Source organism: Cetorhinus maximus, chromosome 3 (genome assembly GCF_964194155.1).
Source record: "Cetorhinus maximus chromosome 3, sCetMax3.hap1.1, whole genome shotgun sequence".
NCBI lineage: Eukaryota > Metazoa > Chordata > Chondrichthyes > Lamniformes > Cetorhinidae > Cetorhinus > Cetorhinus maximus.
Window position 1 is genome coordinate 185517485 of NC_135881.1, and position 22368 is coordinate 185539852.

The following is a 22368-nucleotide window of genomic DNA, read 5'->3' on the forward strand; positions in this document are numbered from 1 at the left end:
GTAAAGCCTGTTTAGTAGTGCAGCACAAAGTAAATCAGCTGGAGTCTCAAAGCATTGCAGCACCCCCAGCAACACCAACACTGCTCAGCACACCCATGATACAGCTCAGCACCCCCCAAGAATGTTTACTCCCATCACCCTCAACAATGATTACCCACCATCCAACAATGCTCATCTTCCCCTCACCCCGAAAATGCTCACTCTCCCCCACCCCACCCCAAACAATGCTCATTCTCCCCTCCGCCCCACATCCCCGACAATGTTAAATCTTCTGACATCAGCCGGACGGGAGCCAGGGATTGTTCCCGACAATGTTCACCCCCACGCCCCCAAGACAATGTACTCCTCCCCCTCCCAACAATGCTCCACCCCAACCCTTCCCTCATCGCCTCTTCCGACTCACCTTCTGGAATCCCGGAGTGGGATTGCCCATCGCTGACCAGAAGATCTGGGCCACTGAGACCACAGTGACATGCAACGGCACCAACAATTTGTATTTATTTGCACTTTAATGTAATTAAATGTCCCAAGGTGCTTCATACACAGGGACATTATATAACAAAATAGGACACCAAGCCACATAGGGAGATATTAGGAAAGATAACCAAAAGCTTGGTCAAAGAGGTAGATTTTAAGGCATGTCTTAAAAGAAGGAAAGCAAAGTAGAGAGGAGGAGAAGTTTAGGGAGGTAAATCCAAAGCTTCAGGTCCAGGCAGCTGAAGGCACGGGCACCAATGGTGAAATGATTAAAATCACGGATGCTCAAGAGACCAGAATTAGAAAAAGTACAGATATCTGGAGAATTATGGAAGAGATTCCAGACATAGGGAGGGGGCAAGGCCATGGAGGGATTTGAAAAGAAGGATGAGAATACACATAATGTTCCAGAAATATACTTCCAGAGGAGGTTCCAGTCTAGGCCATTGTATATGGCATCTAAGAATCAACCACGTTGATATGGGGGACTAAAGTCAAATGTAGGCCAACCTGGGTAAGGATGGCAAGTTTCCTTCCCTAAACGACATTAATAACCATTTGGGTGCTTACAACAGTCCGACAGCTTCAAGGTCATTTTGACTAAGGCCATCTTTACATTTTTGGAATTCAACGAATACTGCCACGGTACTGCTGAAACTTAGGTTCCCTGCATTAATAGCATAACCACGACACTATCATACCCCGCTGAGATTACACTTGTCATTTCTAAATTAGCAAATCTGAAATCTGCATGAGATATATTTCTGTAATTCTGAAGGCCATTATAGAGTCCAGTAATAAACACTGGCCAACTGAACTCACCTGCTCCTGGCTGATCCTGACAGATGCTGCGGATGACCCTTTGTTTAAGCTTGACCAAGTCTCGAAAACTTTCAACAAAATAGATTCTGTCTTGTGAGCCTGAGATTTGCAGAAGTTGGTTCAGATCTGCCTTCCCTACTCCTACAGCCATAACATGAATGTCCTTGTCTCGCAGGTTATCAGCTGGGCCAACCACACTCTCCATCGACCTCCCATCTGTGACCACCAGCAGGAACTGGGGCACGCCAGAGGCTTTCCGACTACCTGCCTCTCTTGTGAACAGGCTGGCCACATTAGTCAGCGCTGGTGCAATACGGGTTCCTTGATTCAGTTGGACCATATCGTCAATTTTGGCCATCAATACTTTTTTTGCTGAGAAATCCTTCAGGTCAAATTCTTTTTGAAACGATGTACTGAACTGGGCCAGACCAAACTGGAACCTACTCGGGGCAACGGTGAAAAAGTCAATCATATTTCGCATGAAAGACTTTGTGTAGCTAAAGTCTTCGACCACTATGCTCTCAGATCCGTCTACTAGGAAAACAACATCTGCTTGTTGAAGTTCACATTCTAACAAAAGAAAAAAAAAATCAATTAAAGCTTTGAACAAGCTAGCACACTTATTTCTTCTCCCAACTTTCTCTCCTGTGTAGGTGCCCAACTCTCATTTGGAGCAAGGTTTCATGGTTACTGCCATCTTTTAGAATACAGTTTCTACCACTTACAGTGGGCATGTTGGTGACAGCACAATTTGCCCATGATATACGATGCATGGTGTAACCAAGGCATGTATTTAAATGCTTAGAGGGAATATTCATCCTCCGTCTCTCCACTTTCTGCTCTGTCTAAATGCTCCAGTGCCATTACTCACACAGAAAATGACCAACACCTGCCTGATGGTGAGATAGAAAAAAAACTAAGACACAAAGGCAAACAATCTTCAGCTTTGGCAAGCTGAACAGCCCTAATGTAGGCAACGATCCAGTCCGACTCATTTTGGTCAATTTTACCACCACAGCAGTAAGTGCTTGCGGTCAGTAAGCCATCATTTGTGAACGAAGGTGGCAAGGCTGTCTGAAAGGACTTAATAACAAATAATCGCACTTTCCAGAAATGTGAACAGCAGCTTGAACTGCCCAAAAGTGTCAGCCTTCTTACTACTATTTAGCGGCATTTGGCTGCTATAGGCGACTGCCTGAGATAGGCGTGGACAGTCCGAGAAGCGGTGCCTGTGTCACTCGATCAACCATTCTCCATTCAAACAAAATAACAAGCCATGACAGATATTAATTGTGCCCGGTGCTGTCCTGACTGAACACCAATATACCCAGCAGCACATTTCAGGGCACAGCAATCAGCATTTGTGGCTTTGAGCAATGTTTTCCCACTGTGGATGTATTGTAACAGTCCAAGTGACCTAAGCCAGGGCTCAGGATTAAAATAAAATCAGAAAGTGCTGGAAAAACCCAGCAGGTCTGGCAGCCTCTGTGGAGAGAGAGAGAATCAGAGTTAACGTTTTGAGTCCAATAAGACTCTTCTTCAGAATTGAAAAGGTAGAAATGTGATGGGTTTTATTGAAACAGTATTGAACCTGGCACTTTCCTGGCTATGTCAGGCAGTATACTCACTAGTCATTAAGGGAGCTTTAATTCAGTTTGGAATAATATCCTAAATACATATTTTTTATGCTAGAATTTGCCTCCTAGCTCAGTTCTATTCTGAAGCAGAGAAAGTTTACTGTTTTGCATTGAGGTCAGTGGTACCTGAAGTGGTCAACCACATTTGGCTCATTCCCTATAATACTGGACACAGACACCTGAGGCCTACGTTGTGCCTGTGTTCCCTGCATACCCCAATGTGGAATATAAGTGCCAAGGGTACAAACGGAGCCCAGGTACAATTATATAGCTCATCAGATCCCACACCCACCCCCATCAACTGTCTCCTAAATGAGATGGCCACCCTAATATATCATGCCTGTTTGAAATGGATGATGGCTGGGAGGCTGATTAGTAAAGTATCTTATGCTCTGCTGACAACCCCAATTCCCCATACCAAGTGATGCCTCTGCTCTGCGTTCCTCCCCTTGACTGTAGAAGGTGATCTATCCTTTCTTAATCTTCATTTCTGACTGGATGATAGTCATACCACAACCTGTCAGGAACCAAAATGGAGTGAGGCCACGCCACCCATCCCCACCCCAATCAATATAAACTGCAAAGCACTATCAGCCCTTTAACTTCATTATACTACAGTCTCACGTTTTTGATTTTGCCTCTTCGCAAGATCACGAATATCCCTTTACCTGGATTTGTGTTCGTACAAACCAGCTGTGAGATATCCTTAGTTATGTTTTTCAAGGCATCAAAGCCTTGAACATAAAAGTAGTTTTCTCTTGTGCCTCCGATTGCCTCGAGCTCATTTTCATTTGCTCCTGCTATTCCCACAGCAAAGACGGTCACTCCATCCTTTCTGATGTTGTCCGCTGCCCTTGGTACTTGTGACGCATCTGTGGCTTCCCCATCAGTAATCACGATGACAAACTGCGAAACCCCTGCTGTCCGCCGACCCCCTTTCCCCGGGGCTAAAAGGTCTTTGGCCTGCTCAAGAGCACGTGCAGTGTAGGTGGCTCCTCCCCTCATCCGTATTCGAGCAATAGCTTCACGGACCTCATTTATACTCCCAAATTGATTCAGCTGGAATTGAACGTCAGGTACGCTATCGTACAGTATGGCCCCAAACCGAACCCTGCTGGGGGACACAGCTGAACTGTTCACCAGCGTCAACATGAACTTTTTCATAGTCTCGAAATCATATGGCAGTATGCTGCCTGATCCATCGATTACAAAAACAATATCTGCTACTTCTGTTCTCAAGCAGACTAGAGGGGAGAAAGAACAGCAGTAGAATTATTGCTCGATCTTTACATTATGTGAAATACCCACATCTTACAGCTGAAACAAATCACTTCCCCCAGCAGTGAAAGCTTAGCATCAGATTGCCTGAGAAAGGAGTCAAATGCAAAAAAAACTGATTGCTTATCACTGTGGTCATTGGCCTGAATGCCCTACACCCAACCCCCACCCCTCATGGTGGACCCTATGGAAAAGGATAATGTGTCTTTTCCTTTTTTGTCTACACGTATCCATCGATAAAGGTGGCAAGGCTGTCTAAAAGGACTTAATAACAAATAATCATGCTTTCTGGAAATGTGAACAGCTGCTCTGACAGGTCAAAAATGCAGAAACCCCCAGTATAAGAGGTTTTGAACCCATTCCTGGCCCCACTCCCTCCATAGATCTGTTAGCAACAGACAGAAGCTCTGCTCCAAACAAAGTGTACACGAATCTAAAGGTCCTGGCCTGTTTTCTGGCCCTTTCCATCCAAGTAGGAATGAGAGTGCATTGGCAGGCCTGAAGAATTTTAACCTCATGGTGTCCATTGTCATGAAGAGGTATTAATGTCTATAATGTTACTGAAAATTAGAGTTCTGGTGGGGTCTGTGTGTGTGTCTTAATTGGATTAAAGTCAGTTAGTCTGGGTACTTTGATGTACAGTACTTTGAAATGTTAATTAGATAAACGTAAGGAAGTTAAAAGGCAAAGTGTAAATTTGCATTTGTTGAATAAAGCATTCAAGAGTGGGAGTAAAATCTTGCACCTATCTGGGAGATGCCAAGCAATGTGTTTATATTACTAATAAAATTAGTGGGATGAAAATGTTATTGTTAGAAAATGTGACATTAAAAGCCTAGGATACAATGGAAAATTTACATTCAAAGGAAAGGCTAGGTATAAACAAAAAGGAATTTGCATGTACAAGTCAGACGCATTTAAGATCTAACCAGCCTGCACACCTGCAATTGTGTCTGCAAAGAACATCATTTTGAATTCATAAGGTCAAATGTGCTTTGCCTTGGTTCTTAATGAGTTTTACTGTTGCCTTAATGGGTGTGTAACTGAGAGATTAATTAGGGGATTTTTGTAGTTGTTATAGTAATAATTTTGTAAACATATGTATGGGCCTGCAATTTTTCTTGTATTAATAAATGTTTAATTTAGTTTCACAAAAAACCTCTTGAGACTCTGTGGTCTTATTATTCCTGAATTCAAAGTTTGCATCTCAAAACATACAAATTGCAAAAAATGCATTAAACAGTTGTCTCCTTCTGGGATTTGAATAATTCAGCCCTTACCATCAGCTGTGTCATAATACCATTAATGAGCTTGTTGAGCATTAGTTGCCAAGTAAAGGGTTGTATCTTAAAGTTAACCTTTTTTGTTTACTAGTTTACTGTAATTATCCCACTATTCTTACCTTCAGGCTGGCTGCAGATCTCCCAGGAAATTTGTTTTTCTGGATCTGCGAGCAGATCGAAGTTTTCGACATAGTGAACTTTATCCCAAGCTCCTCCAATTTCCAGAAGCTGAGTAATGTTAGCATTGAAAACTCCCACGGAGAACACGGTGACTCCTTTGTCCCTTATGACTTTGGCTGGTTGAAGGACCGCATCCTGTGCCTCTCCATCAGTTATCACTATGAGGTACTGCGGGATACCAGGCCGACCTCCTCTAGCCTCGTTAAAGTAGTCCACTGTAAAGCTCAGCGCACGACCTGTGAGAGTATTCCCACCTAGCTGCTGCATGTTACCAATCGCTCTGCGTAGATCAGCTTTCGTTGAATGTACACCAAGTTGGAACTCTAGCTTGGGGTTCGAGCCAAATTGTATCAGACCTACATGCACACTCTTTGCTTCAGTAGTGGTCTTGTTCACAATGACATCCATAAAAGTCTTCATTTTCCTGAAATCTTCAGTCTTTATGCTTCCTGATCCATCAATTAGGAAGATGATATCGGCCATGTCCAATTTCCTGCAGGCTGAGAGAAAGAAATTGCATGGAATTTTGCTACTCCTACTTTTGAACAGGGAAATTCAAATTAGGTTAGGAAAAAGCCCTTTATCCCCTGCATCCTGGTTAAGGCTCCACATTTTAAGTAACAAAGGAATTGCTAGACCAAAAAACACCAAGTTCATGTAGTTCACTTTCTACTATCCTGGTAGGTGCTTGATAAAATGATAATGGAGTTGTTGACTAATCATCAATAAATCTATAACAAACCTTGACATGAGCTGAGGAAACGGCAGTGGTGGAAAGCTTTGGAAGTCAAAGTCACCTTTTCCTCCCAAGCACTTACCACACATGTTAGGGAATAGAGACAGTTTAAGTAAGTTATATTTGTATTTGTAGGTGTTAGGAATGATTTTTAGCTTTAATGTTTAAGTTTGGTTTGTATTTCTTTATCTGTGTTAAGAAAGGTCAAATTGAGCTTTAGTTTCACTTTAAAAGTCAAGCAAACAAAAGTAGAAAAAAACAGTGCTGTTGCCTGGCAACAGGGGTCTAGAAAGGCAGGTCCCTCCCACAGACACACACAGAAAGAACAAGAAAAGCAGTTTTGAGTTCAGTTTTGAAGACAGCTGCCAAGCAGAAGCAACTTAGAAGGGACAGATAGCCAGTCCCAAGATAAAATTGGTTGAAAGTAGCTGCCAGAGAGACACTGGAGCAAAAAGGACAGATAGAAGTCCCAAGCCAAAGAAAAGACCCCAAAATCCAGGGGAGTTGAACAGGAGAAAGTCCCAAGCAGACCTTCTAGTCAAAGCAAGAAGAGGAACCTGGGAAAGGTCCTGTTAGTGAAGTTAAGAGTGACGGGCAGAGAGAAAGGCTCCAAGCTTCAGATTTAAAGAGACAAAAGATGCAAAAAGCAGATTTAAAGCGAGAACAGCTTGCAAGAGGCAAGAAGGTCCAAAGAGACCGCTGAAGGTCTGTAACTCTTTGCTATGGGCATGTGAAACAGTGGTACTGTTAATGGCTGAGTTGGTGAGAGACAGTGCGTGGAAGACAACTTGAATGCATGTGGTGACCCAGGGAAGAGGAACATCAGAAGGAGAGTTCAAAACCCTGGAGGTGAACCCTTGTGGAAGGCTTCTGAAAGAAAGAGTCAGTTTGGGAGAAGATTCCAAAGTGTGTTCTTGGAGAATGGAGATTGGAAACGCTTGTGTTAAAGACGGAGTTCAGTGAGACCGGTTAGCTCACGCTGTGACAAGCATCTGGGGGGAGTTGAGGAGAGACCCATAGCATCTGGTTGAGGTGGCATCTGTCACTTGTTTTCAGAGTGTGGTGTGTCTGACCACAAGTTGTCATAGGTTTACATAGGCTGTGTACTTACTGTGAACATTAAAGTATAAAAGATAGCTTTTATAACTTATGTTATCCTTATAAATCTGTATATATCTGTAAAGGTATGGTTGTGGGTGAAGAAGTATTGTCATATAGTTCATCTTTTCTTGTTTAATAAATGTTTTATACTTTTGTTAAAAGTTCATTAGCTGACTCCAGTGACTCTGTTCAGTAGCCACTCTCCACATATCTAAACAAACAAATTAAAAGTTAGGATCTATCAAGCTGGGTTCCACTCTGGGATCAGACTTGTATAGGGGTAACCTCAGCTGGGATCATAACACACATCATGTCTCAAATTATCTATATGCTGTAACCCTAAAATCATTCTCAGAAATCCTTCCAACCTAAACACACATTTGATTAAGAATTACTCTGCAACACTATGGGGAAGTCACAATGCAGCAAAGTCATAGCCCTTGATTTTTCATCTACTAACGTTTGCAGACAGGAAGTCCTGAGCATGAAGTGTGCAATTTTGCAGTGTGAACTCTCACATGTATCAGCAGCCCCTCCTGGGGGAATTTCTATCTCTCGGTTGGCAACAGTTCTTCAACTATGTCCAATTAATTACCCTATGCCACCATCCTCCCAGCAAGATAAACCCATTCCCTGCAAGTCGTTAACATAAAATAAATTATTAACATGTTCAGCCTCTCCTTCCATTCAGCTCAGTGGAAATAAGAGTCAGGAGAAATGCAAAACAAGCAGCCAATTTACTAACACCCATTTTTGATAATCGCATAAAGTCAAAATCTTCTCTAGTATTCCCAGCATTTTTATTTTTAACATTTTTTTTTTCCTTTTATTAAAACATAACTGAGAGAATGTAACACAAAAATCAGCCAATTAATGACAGCATCGATCAAACTGTATACAGGATGAGGTGTTTTGTTTACTATTCTGTTTTGCCACATGACAAGATCTATTTTAAAATCTTCAGTACACAAATAGCCAGCTTTTCATTGCTGCCAATTTCTACACTTTAACAGCTAAAAATTGCACCATTTATTACACTTAGCTCATAGGGGACATACCAGAGACACAAGGGGAAAAATGTAGCCCATGGAGGGATTCTTAGTCATTAGTTAAGAGAGTTCCAAAATCCGAAGCTTACCTCGTTCTGAACAGAGTTCCCGCACAATGTTATTCTTCATGTCTTTCAAAGCATCAAAGTTCGCGACATGAAAAACTCTTTCTTTGACTCCTCCAATCTGTAGAAGTTCAGATTCATCTATGTTTCCCACTCCTATTGCATAAGTGTTGACTCCCTGTTGCCTCAGCTCTGCAGCAGGGCTTGTCACAACATCATTCGATTGTCCGTCTGTGATGGTGATCAGGATATGCTGCACTCTCTTTCCACGGCTTCTCTCTGCATCGCTGAAGAGATTCCTCATGTAGGCTAATGAACGGCCTGTTGCGGTGCCTCCTCCAATTTGAGTGATTTGCTTAATCGCTGCCTCCAATCCTGTTTTACGGGTATACTGAGTGATTCCAAATTCAATTTGTGGATTATCTGCGTACTGGACAACCCCAACACGAACCTGGTCTGCACCGATACTGAATACTTTCACCACCTCTACCAGGAATCTTTTCATGTCTCTGAAGTTCTCAGGGAATATACTGCCTGACCCATCAACTAGGAAAAAGATATCAGCTTCTTCAGTTTCAACACAACCTAAAAAGAGAAGGGGACATTGCTTCAGTTCCTGGACAACAAAGAGAATACACACACAAGGGGAGTCTGATGCTAATCTGAGTTACCAGGGATGAAATTGGTCCATGCCAGCAGCACAAAATGGGCTCAAAGCAGATCAGGACAACCAATTTTTCACCATACCGATTTTTATTTTCCATATTGACCTGGAAAATATTGCCAAGGCGACAGTGAGACGAGGAAATGAGTCTTCAAAAAAAGTTTTATTATTGTTCTGTGAACCTCAGTAGAAAAAAGATCAAGGCGCAATGAAAAACCTACTTCCAATTCACTATAAGATCACTTCACACTGCTGGATTTAACAATTTCACCTCCACCATGTTTCAATTGCTCCTCCTTTCACTTTATGTAGACCTACTAAAGAGTTTAAATAAAGACGTGCTCTTCCACTGTCTGCCAGAGGACACATTTTAACCTGGCCTGCCCATGAGAGAGCTAATGGGATCAGGTGCAATGTTGGCTTTAAACCTTGCCCAATTGTACTCTCCATTCAAAGCTGTTGCTTGACTAGTTTGTGGGACAGTTCTCAATTTTTACATAAGTATCCAGGTAAGTAGTGAGGAGGACTTTGCAGGGTTTACTGGGCTCAATGTGCCTTTGTTGCATTCAATGCCTAGGTTGATGTCAGTTGGTCCTTTTAGCCTTATTCTTATTAAACCTTTTTATAGTAGTTTGATACAACTGAGTGGTTTGCTAGGCCATTTAGAAGGGCATTTAAGATTCAATCACATTACTGTGGGTCTGAAGATACATATAGGCCAGACTGGCAGATTTCCTTCCTTAAAGGACATTTTTTACAACAATCTGATAGTTTCCATAAGACCATAAGACATAGGAGCAGAAATTAGGCCAATCGGCCCATCGAGTCTTCTCTGCCATTCAATCATGGCTGATAAGTTTCTCAACCCCTTCTCCCCATAACCTTTGATCCCCTTACCAATCAAGAACCTATCTATCTCGGTCTTAAATACACTCAATGACCTGGCCTCCACAGCCTTCTGTGGCAATGAATTCCATAGATTCACCACTCTCTGGCTAAAGAAGTTTATCCTCATCTCTGTTCTAAAAGGTCTTCCCTTTACTCTGAGGCTGTGCCCTCGGGTCCTAGTCTCCCCTACTAATGGAAACATCTTCCCCACATCCACTCTATCCAGGCCTTTCAGTATTCTGTAAGTTTCAATCAGATCCCCCTTCATCCTTCTAAACTCCATCGAGTATAGACCCAGAGCTTTCAAACGTTCCTCATATGTTAAGCCTTTCATTCCTGGGATCATTCTCGTGAACCTCCTCTGGACCCTCTCCAGGGCCAGCACATCCTTCCTGAGATACGGGGCCCAAAATTGCTCACAATATTCTAAATGTGGTCTGACCAGAGCCTTATAAAGCCTCAGCAGCACATCCCTGCTTTTATATTCTAGTCCTCTCGAAATAAATGCCAGCATTGCATTTGCCTTCCTAACTACCGACTCAACCTGCAAGTTAACCTTAAGAGAATCCTGGACTAGGACTCCCAAGTCCCTTTACACTCCAGATTTCTGAATTCTCTCCCCATTTAGAAAATAGTCAATGCCTCTATTCTTCCTACCAAAGTGCATGACCTCACACTTCCCCACGTTGTATTCCATCTGCCACTTCTTTGCCCATTCTCCTAACCTGTCCATATCCTTCTGCAGCCTCCCCGCCTCCTCAATACTACCTGTCCCTCCACCTATCTTTGTACCATCTGCAAACTTAGCCAGGATGCCCTCGGTTCCTTCATCTAGATCATTAATGTATAAAGTGAAAAGTTGTGGTCCCAACACTGACCCCTGCGGAACTCCACTAGTCACCAACCGCCATCCTGAGAAGGACCCCCTTATCCCCACTCTCTGCCTCCTGCCGACAGCCAATCTTCTATCCATGCTAATACCTTGCCTCTAACACCATGGGCTCTTTTCTTACTGAGTAGCCTCCTGTGCGGCACCTTGTCAAAGGCCTTCTGGAAGTCCAAGTAGATAACATCCATTGGCTCTCCTTTGTCTAACCTACTCGTTACCTCCTCAAAGAATTCTAACAGATTTGTCAGGCAGGACCTCCCCTTGATGAAACCATGCTGACTTTGCCCGATTTTACCGTGCACTTGCAAGTATTCTGAAATCTCATCCTGAATAATGGACTCTAAAATCTTACCAACGACCGAGGTCAGGCTAATCGGCCTGTAATTTCCTGTCTTTTGCCTCACCCCCTTCTTAAACAGGGGGGTTACATTAGCGATTTTCCAGACCTCTGGGACCCTCCCTGACTCCAGTGATTCCTGAAAGATCACCACTAGCACCTCCACTATCTCTTCAGCTATCTCCTTCAGAACTCTGGGGTGTAATCCATCTGGTCCAGGTGATTTATCCACCTTCAGACCTTTCAGTTTTCCTAGCACCTTCTCCTTGGTAATGGCCACCATACTCACCCCTGCCCCCCAAATCTCTTGAACTCATGATCATCCTTTCTGTTACTACTAGTTCAGTAACATAATCATTATGCTATTATACACACGAACTATACTATCGTACCCAAATCCTGTGACCTCCCTCCTACATACCTCCCTCCTTTGCATGTACTGATCCCACTGCCGCTTATCATCCCAGTTATTGTTGATGATGTGCTATCAAACACGTCCACTGTGCTTCCATCCTGAGTTTGTCAGTTTGAAAGCTTTCAAGGTTGAAGAAAGCTGTGTCTACTCAAAAACTCTCAGCCAAACATTTGCACGGGGGAACTGCAATAAGTGAGCTTTTATTCAGACAGGACATTAACAAATTTAAACACTCGATCTGCCTTCCATATCACTGATCAGTTTCCCAAACCCTGGGAAACCCATGCTGCACTCGCTAAATTTAGAGCAAAGTTAAAATCAATTTACAAAGATCTCATTAATATCTCCTGAGCAGATTAATTGCAGCCGTAACTTCACACCTACCCACAAAGATGAAATTTCCAAAATCAGCACAGGATTCTCATTGGCATTTAAACACACCTCCATTAAATTCAGGACTGAACATACTGAAGCAGGGTCATAGTCCAAATCAAGAACTCATTAAATTTAATTTAAATTTAACTCTCGCTCACACCCCACCCTTCCCCACCCTCACCCCAGTTCACCTGCTCTTGAAGACTAAAATTCCCCCTACATGTCCCTGGATTTATGTACATTAATAAGCCTTATTTAAATATAGCAGCAGTGTCATTATATCATACTGGTGAATTCTACACACAATCCCCAGGATTGCTGCCAATCTTTGATCTTTATGTCCAAATTCTAGCTGTCAGTTAGTTAGAAAAGGACATGGGACTCAGAATTAGAAATAACATCATTTTTTTTAAACATATAGAAAAATGAAATTCCAAAAGAGAAACATTTTTAATATGATGTGATGGCATATGATGGCATGAATTAATGTGTCTGGAGGAGAACAATTAATTGGAAAGATGTCCTGTACATCTGCACCCATCAATAATTATTGTCACGTTACATGGTAGAGGGGCTTTATAGATTCCATATCTCAGGGAGTTGTAGATCTTTATAGCTGATATTTTATTGGATCTCTTGGAGGGACTTAATGGATGCCCCATATGAAAGATTTATGTGTTGTATACCTAAGGCTTCATAATTTCTATATGTAAGACTTGAGTAGTAGTAAAAGGAGCTATGTACAATCGCTATAAAGGGGTTTTATGTGAAAGGCCTGTTGCAATATTTATAAGGTTTGTATGAGATATGGACTATTTTAACTGAGGTATAAGGGTTAAGGTCAAAGTCCAATAATTAGGAGCACTGCAAATTGGAGGATCTGAAGCATTATCGACACATTTTGTTGAAAACTGACACAAAAACAGGACAAAAAGGATAAAAGAGATATATTGAACAATTAAAGAGCTCAACACTATCATTGAGTATTAATATCTAATAAAGAGAGTAACCATCATGCAGATATCAACAAACTCTTTTCTGAAAAGCCAATTACTGCTGAATGAACTGAAATAAAAACAAAGGATGAGAAATTACACTCAAAATTCATTCAAGATATATAACTGGATTCTCCCAACCTTGTTTGAGGGTTTCTGTTTGGGCCGATTGTACTAAGGTTTGTTTAATGAGCTCATTGCAGATCTTCTTCTGAAGAGCCCTTTCAATGGTCGACAGTTGTGTGAAATCCTGCACCCTGGAAATGTAACTCATTGAAGGATGTGATGCAATTTTCCTCAGCTCACTCTCAGTGGCATTTTGGATTCCTAAGGCGTACACAGTAACACCCAAACGACGCAGAGAGGCTGCACTGTCCTCCACTGCATCCTGGGATTCACCACTGGTGATCACAATCAAAATCTGAGGGATCCCTTTCCTTGCGCGACTGCCTGCTCGTTCCGTGAAGTAATTCCTTCGTACGAAATCGATAGCAGTGCCTGTGTTTCTGCCCCCTCTCCTGTATGGTGTCAATTTGACATGGTCCAGAATGTCAGACTTTTGATGATACATTTTGAGATTGAAATCTTCTGACGCAATGGTGTTGTACTGAGCTAAACCAATGCGGACATTTTCAGTCTCCACTTCTAGAGCATAGATCATATTGTAGAGGAAAACGCGGAGTAATTGGAAGTTTACTGCCCCGATGCTGTCCGATTCATCGACCAAGAAAACAATATCAGCGACTGAAGCAGACTGACACACTGGAAAAAAAAACAAAAACACTGACAACAATATTCAGCTCAAAATTGTACAGACACAGTTTGAAACAAATTATAGCCCGACATTTAGAGTAAATCTGCTGATAGTGGAGCTTTTAGCTGTGGCGCAGTGGTAGCGCTCTCATCTCCGAGTCAGTAGTCATGGGGTTCATCCCCAACTCCAGAAATTTAAGCACATATTCTAGGCTGGCATTCCCAATGCAGTACTGAGGGAATGCTGCACTGTTAGAGCTGCTGTCATTCAGATGAGATATTAAACTACATCTGCCCTCTGAAATTGTTAGAAAAGGTTCCAATGCACCATTCAAAAAAGACCAGGAGAGTCCTCTGTGGTGTCTTGGTTAATAATTACCCTTCAAACAACATCACTAAAACAGATTATCTAATCATTACCTCATTGATATTTGCTAGATCCTTGCTGTGTGAAAATTGGCTGCTCTGATTCCTACTTTACAACAGAGATTACACTTCAAAAAGTGTCTCATTGGCTGTACCGCGCTTAGGGACATCCTGAGGTTGCAAATGATGTTATATAAACCCAAGTTCTTTCTTTCTTTTGAACAAGATTGGACTGGGGAATGAAAAAAATCAGAAGATGGTGGGGGAATAAAATGCTCCTTCTCCAAACACTGGTGTCCCAGAGTGTCCAGAATGTACTCAGTGACTTACCAATAACTATATCATTCTCTTTACAAGAAATGGCTGGATTTACCTTTCCTTCTCTTTGAAGGATTACTATGTTTGCAATGAAACTTGAGTATTAAAGGATGAAACATGGAAATTTGTGAATATCAGGATCAACTCAAGTGTCTAAGTACCCTGATTTGGGCAGTTGTTAAGCAAATCATTGAAGCAATGGAGTTTAAACGGCACAAGCTGCCATTGGGCCCATCCTGTCTGTGTTGGGTCTTTGCTAGAGCAATCCAAAACTATCTCCGCTGCCCTGTTTGCTCCCTGTATCATCCCCTCCTTCAAATATCTATCCTATTTTCCCTAAACCGCTTCATATGTCTGTGCACCAACAACTTTCTGCATTAAAAAAATCACTTAATCTTTCTCCCACTCACTTCCTGAAATTTTTAATAATTAATAAACCTTCATCACTGACTCAGCAACCAGAGCCAAAGTTTCTTCCCTATTCACTCTATCCAAATCCTTCATCTCCTCTTCGCCTTTTGATCTTTTCCTTACAATCTCTTCTCTTCCGCTATTTAAGTTCTCCTGGTTCTAACAGTGGGCGTATTTTAACCCTAATTACAAGTTAATTGCTTGTTTAAACCATCACTGCTCATCTCCTGACCATGTCTCCTCTCTGCTTTTCTCAGTGAGCTCTGGATCTTTTCTCAAATTTGGCTTCCAGATTCCTGGGCTTCTCTGGAGATCAAGACTTCTGTATTGGATTACACTGTAAAACTCAGCTTCCGTATCTGATCGGCCATTCTGTTGCTTAATATTTTAAAGTAACTTCGATCAGTTTACCATCCTTCCCCCACCTCTGCTGTTCCCTGCTGAACCTATGATTGGCTTTAGTCTTTTTTCAGCTACAGCCTTGTTCCTGGCCTGAGTTTCACTCTCCTAGGCCAAACTAGATTTCTCCATAACATCTGGATCTTATGCTGACCTCCAACATCTCCATCATCTTTCAGCTCCACAACCAACATCCCCTGGATCTTCATTTACATGGAAAGGCCTCCATCAGTGCATCATCCAAAACTCTACTCTTCAATTAGCTTTTGGATTTCAGTCACCCACCACACCTGTCTCCAAACTTGGACAAAAGCTCGTCTATGGCCCTTTCCAACTCCACCCCAACTACATCAACATTATCTCACTATGGTACCTCTGACTTTAATGGTAGACTTCCTTCTTTAGTCTTCCATCTATTCCTACCTGATTTTCTACCTGGATATGTGTAGCCTAATAATTGAAATAACCTTGTCTATGTAATTTGATTTTTCCTGTGCCTATTTACATGTACATTTTGGTTGTCGCTCCAGACCTAAGCACATCACTTCTACTTTCACTTCTTTCTCCCTTTTTTACTTCTTTCCTTTACCCCCCTCCTGTCAGTCATGCCTCTTTTCTGAGTACCCTTCAGGTACTCACCTCACCCAGATTCCTGCCCCAACACATCAGTAATCCTTGACATTCCTACTCTCCTGCAACCATCCCATGCTTAAATAAACCTACAGCTTCCCTCTGTGGCCTCATGGTATCCTCTGAAAGACTCATCAAGGTACTTGTCACTGTTCCTTAGGACAGCAGCCCCGACCTCCCCATGCTACTTTCTCACCAAACTTCCTGCCCAGTGCACCCGCTAGGGTCTAATCTTGCCAATCTCCTCCCTATCCAACTCAGTCCTCTCAGTACTGTGAACTCTGCCAGTGGATCACTGCCTCACTCCACATCTCCCTCCAGAATATCTACCCACTTGTGAACAAGGTCTTTGCTATTAATGGGCAAATTTGGGACACTGCATTGACATCATGGCCTTGATGGAAACTTGGTTGTGGAGTGATGATATCTTTCCCTAAACAAAGTGACCCAGCCTGGCTATACCTTCCACCACTCGCCTGTCTAGACTGTTGCAGTGGCTGTTTGACTCTTATCACCAAATAAGACCTTGGTCTGTCCCCTTACTCCTCTGGCATCTTCTCCTCCTTTAAGCATCTCACTTTGTTCCAACCCCTCACCTCTCATTTAAAATCTTCGATCTTTCCTGTCCATCCAAGGTATCTTCATTGCTTTCTTCTCTCAGCCTCTGCATTGAGCAACTTCTCATCCTCAGTGACTTCATCTCATTTCATCATGCTCTTTCTCCACTTCACTGTACCCCTAGCCACTCTTAATCCCCCCCCACGATGTAAACTCCCCAACTCATTTTCATCGTCTCACTATTTCCATGGTGTTATTACAGCTAAGGCCACCTCAAATCACTTCCTAGTGCAACTCTCCATTCATAGCTTCTTTCCCCTCTACTTCCTTCTCTATCACCCCTCCCAATTCAGCTACAACTGCACTTTCACAGTTCCAACTATCTAGACTTTGCCGTTCCATTTATCACAACATTTCTGCAGCTGCTGATCTGCTCAACCACTCCCTCACCTCTACCTTTGATGCCCTAGTAAACCATTTCTCTCCCTCACCCTGGCTGTTGCCCCCCTGGTGTGGCCCTCATCTCTGCTCCCTTAACTCCAAGGGACACAGACTTGAACAGATATGGGGGACAACTGCTTTAGCCATTTACAGCCAGATTTGGCTGGATCACATAAAACACTATCATGATTTGCTCTTATTTTCCAAAATGTTCAATATTCCAGGCTCATCCTGGAATGCAAAGATAACCCCTGGTTTCTTTTCTATACCACAAACTATCTTCCTAAACACCTGTCCCCTGTCTCCTCCACTGTCACTCCAACAACAAGTGAGAGGAGATTATGGGCTTCTTTGTCAATATAAATTAAACCATCTGATAAGCTGTTTTTACCACTTCCCTTCCTTCCCCTAGTTCACTGTGTCAAACTTTCCCTAATTCTCCCCACCCTAGCCCTTACCTCCCATTGTTCGTTAGTTTCTCTCCTATTTCGTCGCATGTTGTATCCAAGCTCATCTTGTCCATGAGACCCACATGCTGCTTTCTCGATCCTATTCTCACTAATCTGTTGACCACCAAATTCCCCTTTCTAGCTTCCATGTTAGCTGATATTTTGAATGGTTCTCTCTCCCCAGGTACTGCCCCCTCTCCTACAACTCTGCCGTCATCACCCTTCTCCTCAAAAAAACAAATCTTGCCCCGCCCCATCCTTGCAAACTGCCATCCCATCTCCAAACATCCTTTTCTCTCCAAAATCCTTAAATATGATATCACCTCCCAAATCTGTGCCCATCTTTCCTGGAACTGAAACTTGTATCCCTCCACTCAGGTTTCCACCCTGCTACAGTACTGAAATGGCTCTTGTCAAAGTCACAAATGGCACCCTATGTGATTGTGACCAGATAAACTATTCCTCCTTATCCTTCTCAGCCTTTGACACTTTTGGCAATACTATCCTCCAACCATCATCCAGCTGGGTGGGACTACACTCACCTAGCTCCATTCTTAATGAGAGAATCACCTATAATGGCTTCTCTTCCTGTTCTTGCACTGTTACCTCTGGTATCCCCCAAGGATCTATCCATGGCCATCTTCTACTTCTCATTTACATGCTGCCCCTCAGCAACATCATCTGAAAATACAGCATCAGTTTCCACATATATGTTTTGAAAATATAATAATTTTCATAATATTATTGTGGTTTGTTGTAAAAGTGGGCTAATAGTGAGGTTTGGATGAGTTTCTCTGTGCGTATGTGCGTGTGTGGAGGATTTACCTGAATTGGAGACAGCTGGTCTGGAGGCTTTGAGTTATCAAAAAGAAGCTAGGTTTGAAATGCTATGTAAACATGGCTGAAGTTTTAGAATGTGAGGTGTGAGGAAAATTTGTAGTTATAGATAAATTAGGGTAGTTTGAGTTTCAAAGAGGTGGTAAGATGTTACACCTAGCCAGAAGAAGCCAAGCCAAACAGTGTGTTTATTTTTCTCAAAGGTTACTGATAATATTAATACTATAAAACATTTATATTATGAGAAAAGTAAAGTTGCAAAGACATATTAGAACAATGGAATTTGCATTAAAAAGGGAGAAACGTGTATAAAGGAGATGAGGCTATGTGTAAGGGAGAAGGCATTCTAAGATCAAACACAAGTGTAAAAAGCCTCCAGCCTCTGTGTATCAAGTTGCTGTCTATAGGAAATGAAGCTGATGAAACTAATTTTGAATGTGACCATCCAGGGTATTGTGTTGCCTTTCCTGGGTCTGTTTAAATCTATTTATTTTTACTGTTGCTTTAACAGAGGTGTAACTGGGAGCCAGATTAATTAGGGGTTTTAGGAGTTATTATAGAAGTAATTTATAGACCTATGTAACTCTTTTCAAGTACATTCACAGTTCTTGGTTTCCGGGAGTGGGACATGAACCCACAACCTTCTGATTCAAAGGCAAGGGTGCTATGAACTGAGCCACAGCTGACACCTCAAAATGAACGTGTAACTCTTTTCGAGTACATTCACAGTTCTTGGTTTCCGGGAGTGGGACACGAACCCACAACCTTCTGATTCAAAGGCGAGGGTGCTATGAACTGAGCCACAGCTGACACCTATGTATGTGCTTGATATCTTTTCTTTTGTTAATAAATGTTTTAATTTCATTTTCTGAAACCTCTGAAGTTGTGGTAGTCTTATTACTTCTGAATTCAGGGCACGCACATCGAAATAAAATACAAATTGCAAAACAGTTGTGACCATGTGATTAAATTTCCCTCATCTAATTGATCCTCCTTGCACATGTCATCTGCCACATAATAACAAATATAATGATGACACTCAGCCCTACCCTGACCCCTCCACTATCTTTACATTATCAGGTTGTTTTTCCAACATACAGTACTGGATAAGCAGGAATCTCTTCCAATTATTTATAAGATTCAGTCTCCACTAAAAACGCAATTCCCTCACCACCAACTCCCTTCCTTCCCCTGGCCACCTACTGGGGCTGAATTAGAGTGATGGTAACTTTGGTGTCATATCTGACCCCAACATATGCTTTCGACTTCTTACCATGCTATCACTAAGATCAGCTGATTCCAACTCCATAACATCACCCGGCTCTGTCTCTGTCCCTTCCTCAGCTCATCTTCTGCTAAAATTCTCACCCATGCCTGTGTTACTTCTAGACTTGACAATTTCAATGCAGCCTGACCGGCCTCCCACATTCTACCCAACATTCTACCCTCTGTATATATGAGGTCACCTAAAACTGCAACCCATGTCCTAACTCACAACTAGTCCTGTTCTCCCATTACCCCTGTGCTCACTGACCTACACTGGCTCCCAATTAAGTCATTCCTAATTTTAAAATTCTCACCCTTGTTTTCAAATCGCCGCTGGCCCCCCATCCAGCCCCATAACTCTCTAAGATATCTGCACTTCTCTAATTCTAGCCTCTTGAGCATCCTCAATTTTAATCACTTAGCCATTGGTGACATTGCCTTCAGTTGCTAAGATCCTAAACTCTGAAATTCCCTCAAATCTCTCTTTCCTTCTTTAAGATACTCCTCAAAACTTACCTCTTTTACCAAAGTTTTGGAGTTCTTATGTGGCTTGGTGTCAAATTTTGTTAGATAACGCTCCTATTAAGTGCCATGAGACGTTTTATTATGCTAAAAGCGATATATAAACCCAAGTCGTTATTGTTGTTGCTATAAATATTCCAACCTCTGAACTCTTCCTCCTACCTCAATTCACTGTGTTGCAATGAGAGGCAGCAGAAAGTGGTCAGCAGCATGTCATCTGCCCCATGGATAGAGAGACCAGACATGCTGAATAACATATGGCCGACCTCATGTCGCCCATTCTCCTTAAAGTCGACTTCAACTTGTTGTCCCTTGCTGACATCCATTCTTTCTCAATGTTTGATTTTTTTGCCTCTCTCCTTTATGTTTTCATCTTGCAACCTCAGATTAGCAGATGAGAAGAACTGCTTTTAGAACCCTATCCGCTACTTTATCTTTCTGCTGCCCTAAAGGCTTTGGAGGTTGACCCCAAATTAAAAATGCACAAGTTGGGCTCCTGATAGGTTGACCAAGGAGCACTGGCACTGCATTGTAAACTGTCTCATTCCACCAATACAACATAGATGAATCCTGATCTCAAGGACAGGACAGAAGAGGAGAAGATACTGAAACAACAATCATCAACGTATCATCATTTTTTCCTTTCTCTGCAAATAATAGCTGGAATTAAATAATTACACAAGGAGCTTAGGCACAGCGAGGTAAATTTTTACTTCAGGTGCACAAGAGACAATCGCTTGCATGTCATAGGATCCCATTTTGCATATCTCATCCTAAACAGGCAGGCGCTCTGGCCACCGAAGTCAGGACCCTACCCAAATGGTAGTGGTTATGTCATGAGTAAACAGGGTGGCAAGTGACCCAGATCCATTTACAGGCTGCTGCCTTCCTGCTTACGGCAGGCAGAGCTGGGGTGAGCACTCAAAATCGGCTCCTATAAGTCTGACTCATCTAGAAAAATCTTTATTTGGGGAATGACTAAAAATACAGCACAAAGCCGGAATAAAGTGGAAATAGACGAAAGACAAGGGAATCAAACTTTACCTGCTGGTCTTGTGAGCTCTCTGTAAAGAAATTCTCTTCGTACTATCAGTTTGATTGCACTGACTATTTGTTCAGATGTCTGAATAAGGGCATCAAAAGTGTCAACCTGAAAAACAAATGGGAAATTAGGCAGAAAGGCCACATTCTGCAGCTCGGTCAAGGCAGAACGCTTGACACCGATGCAGATAACTTTCACTCCTTCCGTCTTTAAGGCACTGGCAGGTAGAGTGACTTCATCCAGTGAAGGTGCTGAGGTAATTATTATTGCTATCTGAGGAACGCCTTCATCTTTCCGACTCCCAGCAGACTTTCTGAAAAAGGTCCTGCGCAGGTATTCGATGGCGCGGCCCATCCCTAAAGCTGGTCCTCCCCGAAATGCAAAACTGCGCTCACTCCTTATGTAATTTGCCACTTGAATCTTTGTTATGTAGGTATTCAGTAAAAATTCAGTCCGTGTATCAGTGCTATACTGGGCAAGGCCAACACGGAACTTATCTGCCCCAATGTCAAGCTGAGAAACGATTCTGAAGATAAAGCTTCTGATTTGCTGGAATCCTGCAGCCCCCATGTTCTGAGAGCCATCGACTAGAAAAACGACATCAGCATAACGCACCGCAAAAGCTGTAAAGCAGGAGATAAAATGGCGGATTAGTACAGAAAACAAATATCAAATGTTCCCCACCCTTCCCAATGCTTCCCTTAATAAAGGGAGTGACTAGATACTTTGGGACAGATAGGAGTTGAATGAAGACAAAGGGATCCATGGACCTAGACCACAAATGGTAATGGAAATTGAATGTCAGTGTGAATGGATGGTAGAAATAAATGGATGGTGGAGGTGAGTGGATGGTGGGATGATGGAGGTGAATGGCTACAAGGAGGGATAGCGTGCTGCAATCACAGGTAATGTATTGGGAATTTTGATCAAGGCAGGATCAGTGTTGTAGGTTAAGTCTGAAGGTATTCATCCAGAGTGATGCATTAGTTAGCAGAGAGCTGTGGGGATAAAGCTGAATGAGATTAGAGAGAAAAGAGATTGTTAGAAATGGGGCAGGAAGTGGAAAGGATGGAAGGGTTGAGGATGGTCTTTTTGAGCAGGCGTTAGTAGCCTTGAGGGGGAGGGGAACCTGACTTTAGGAGAGAAGCCATGGGTGAGCACTGGGCTAACGAAAGGTAATTCTAT

At 42.4% G+C, this 22368-nt stretch overlaps 1 protein-coding gene across 1 annotated transcript in view; it reads right to left on the reverse strand.

Annotated features, from left to right (window-relative positions):
- The window catches only part of LOC144674395 (collagen alpha-6(VI) chain-like), a 113510-nt gene that overhangs the window by 77733 nt on the left and 13409 nt on the right, over positions 1–22368 (reverse strand). Inside the window, exons 5-10 of the mRNA XM_078535792.1 lie at positions 21186–21806; positions 13333–13953; positions 8653–9213; positions 5617–6177; positions 3605–4180; positions 1300–1869 (exon numbers count right to left, since the gene is read on the reverse strand). Of these exons, the coding sequence (XP_078391918.1) occupies positions 1300–1869; positions 3605–4180; positions 5617–6177; positions 8653–9213; positions 13333–13953; positions 21186–21806 (3510 nt within the window). The remainder of the gene's footprint in view (positions 1–1299; positions 1870–3604; positions 4181–5616; positions 6178–8652; positions 9214–13332; positions 13954–21185; positions 21807–22368) is intronic.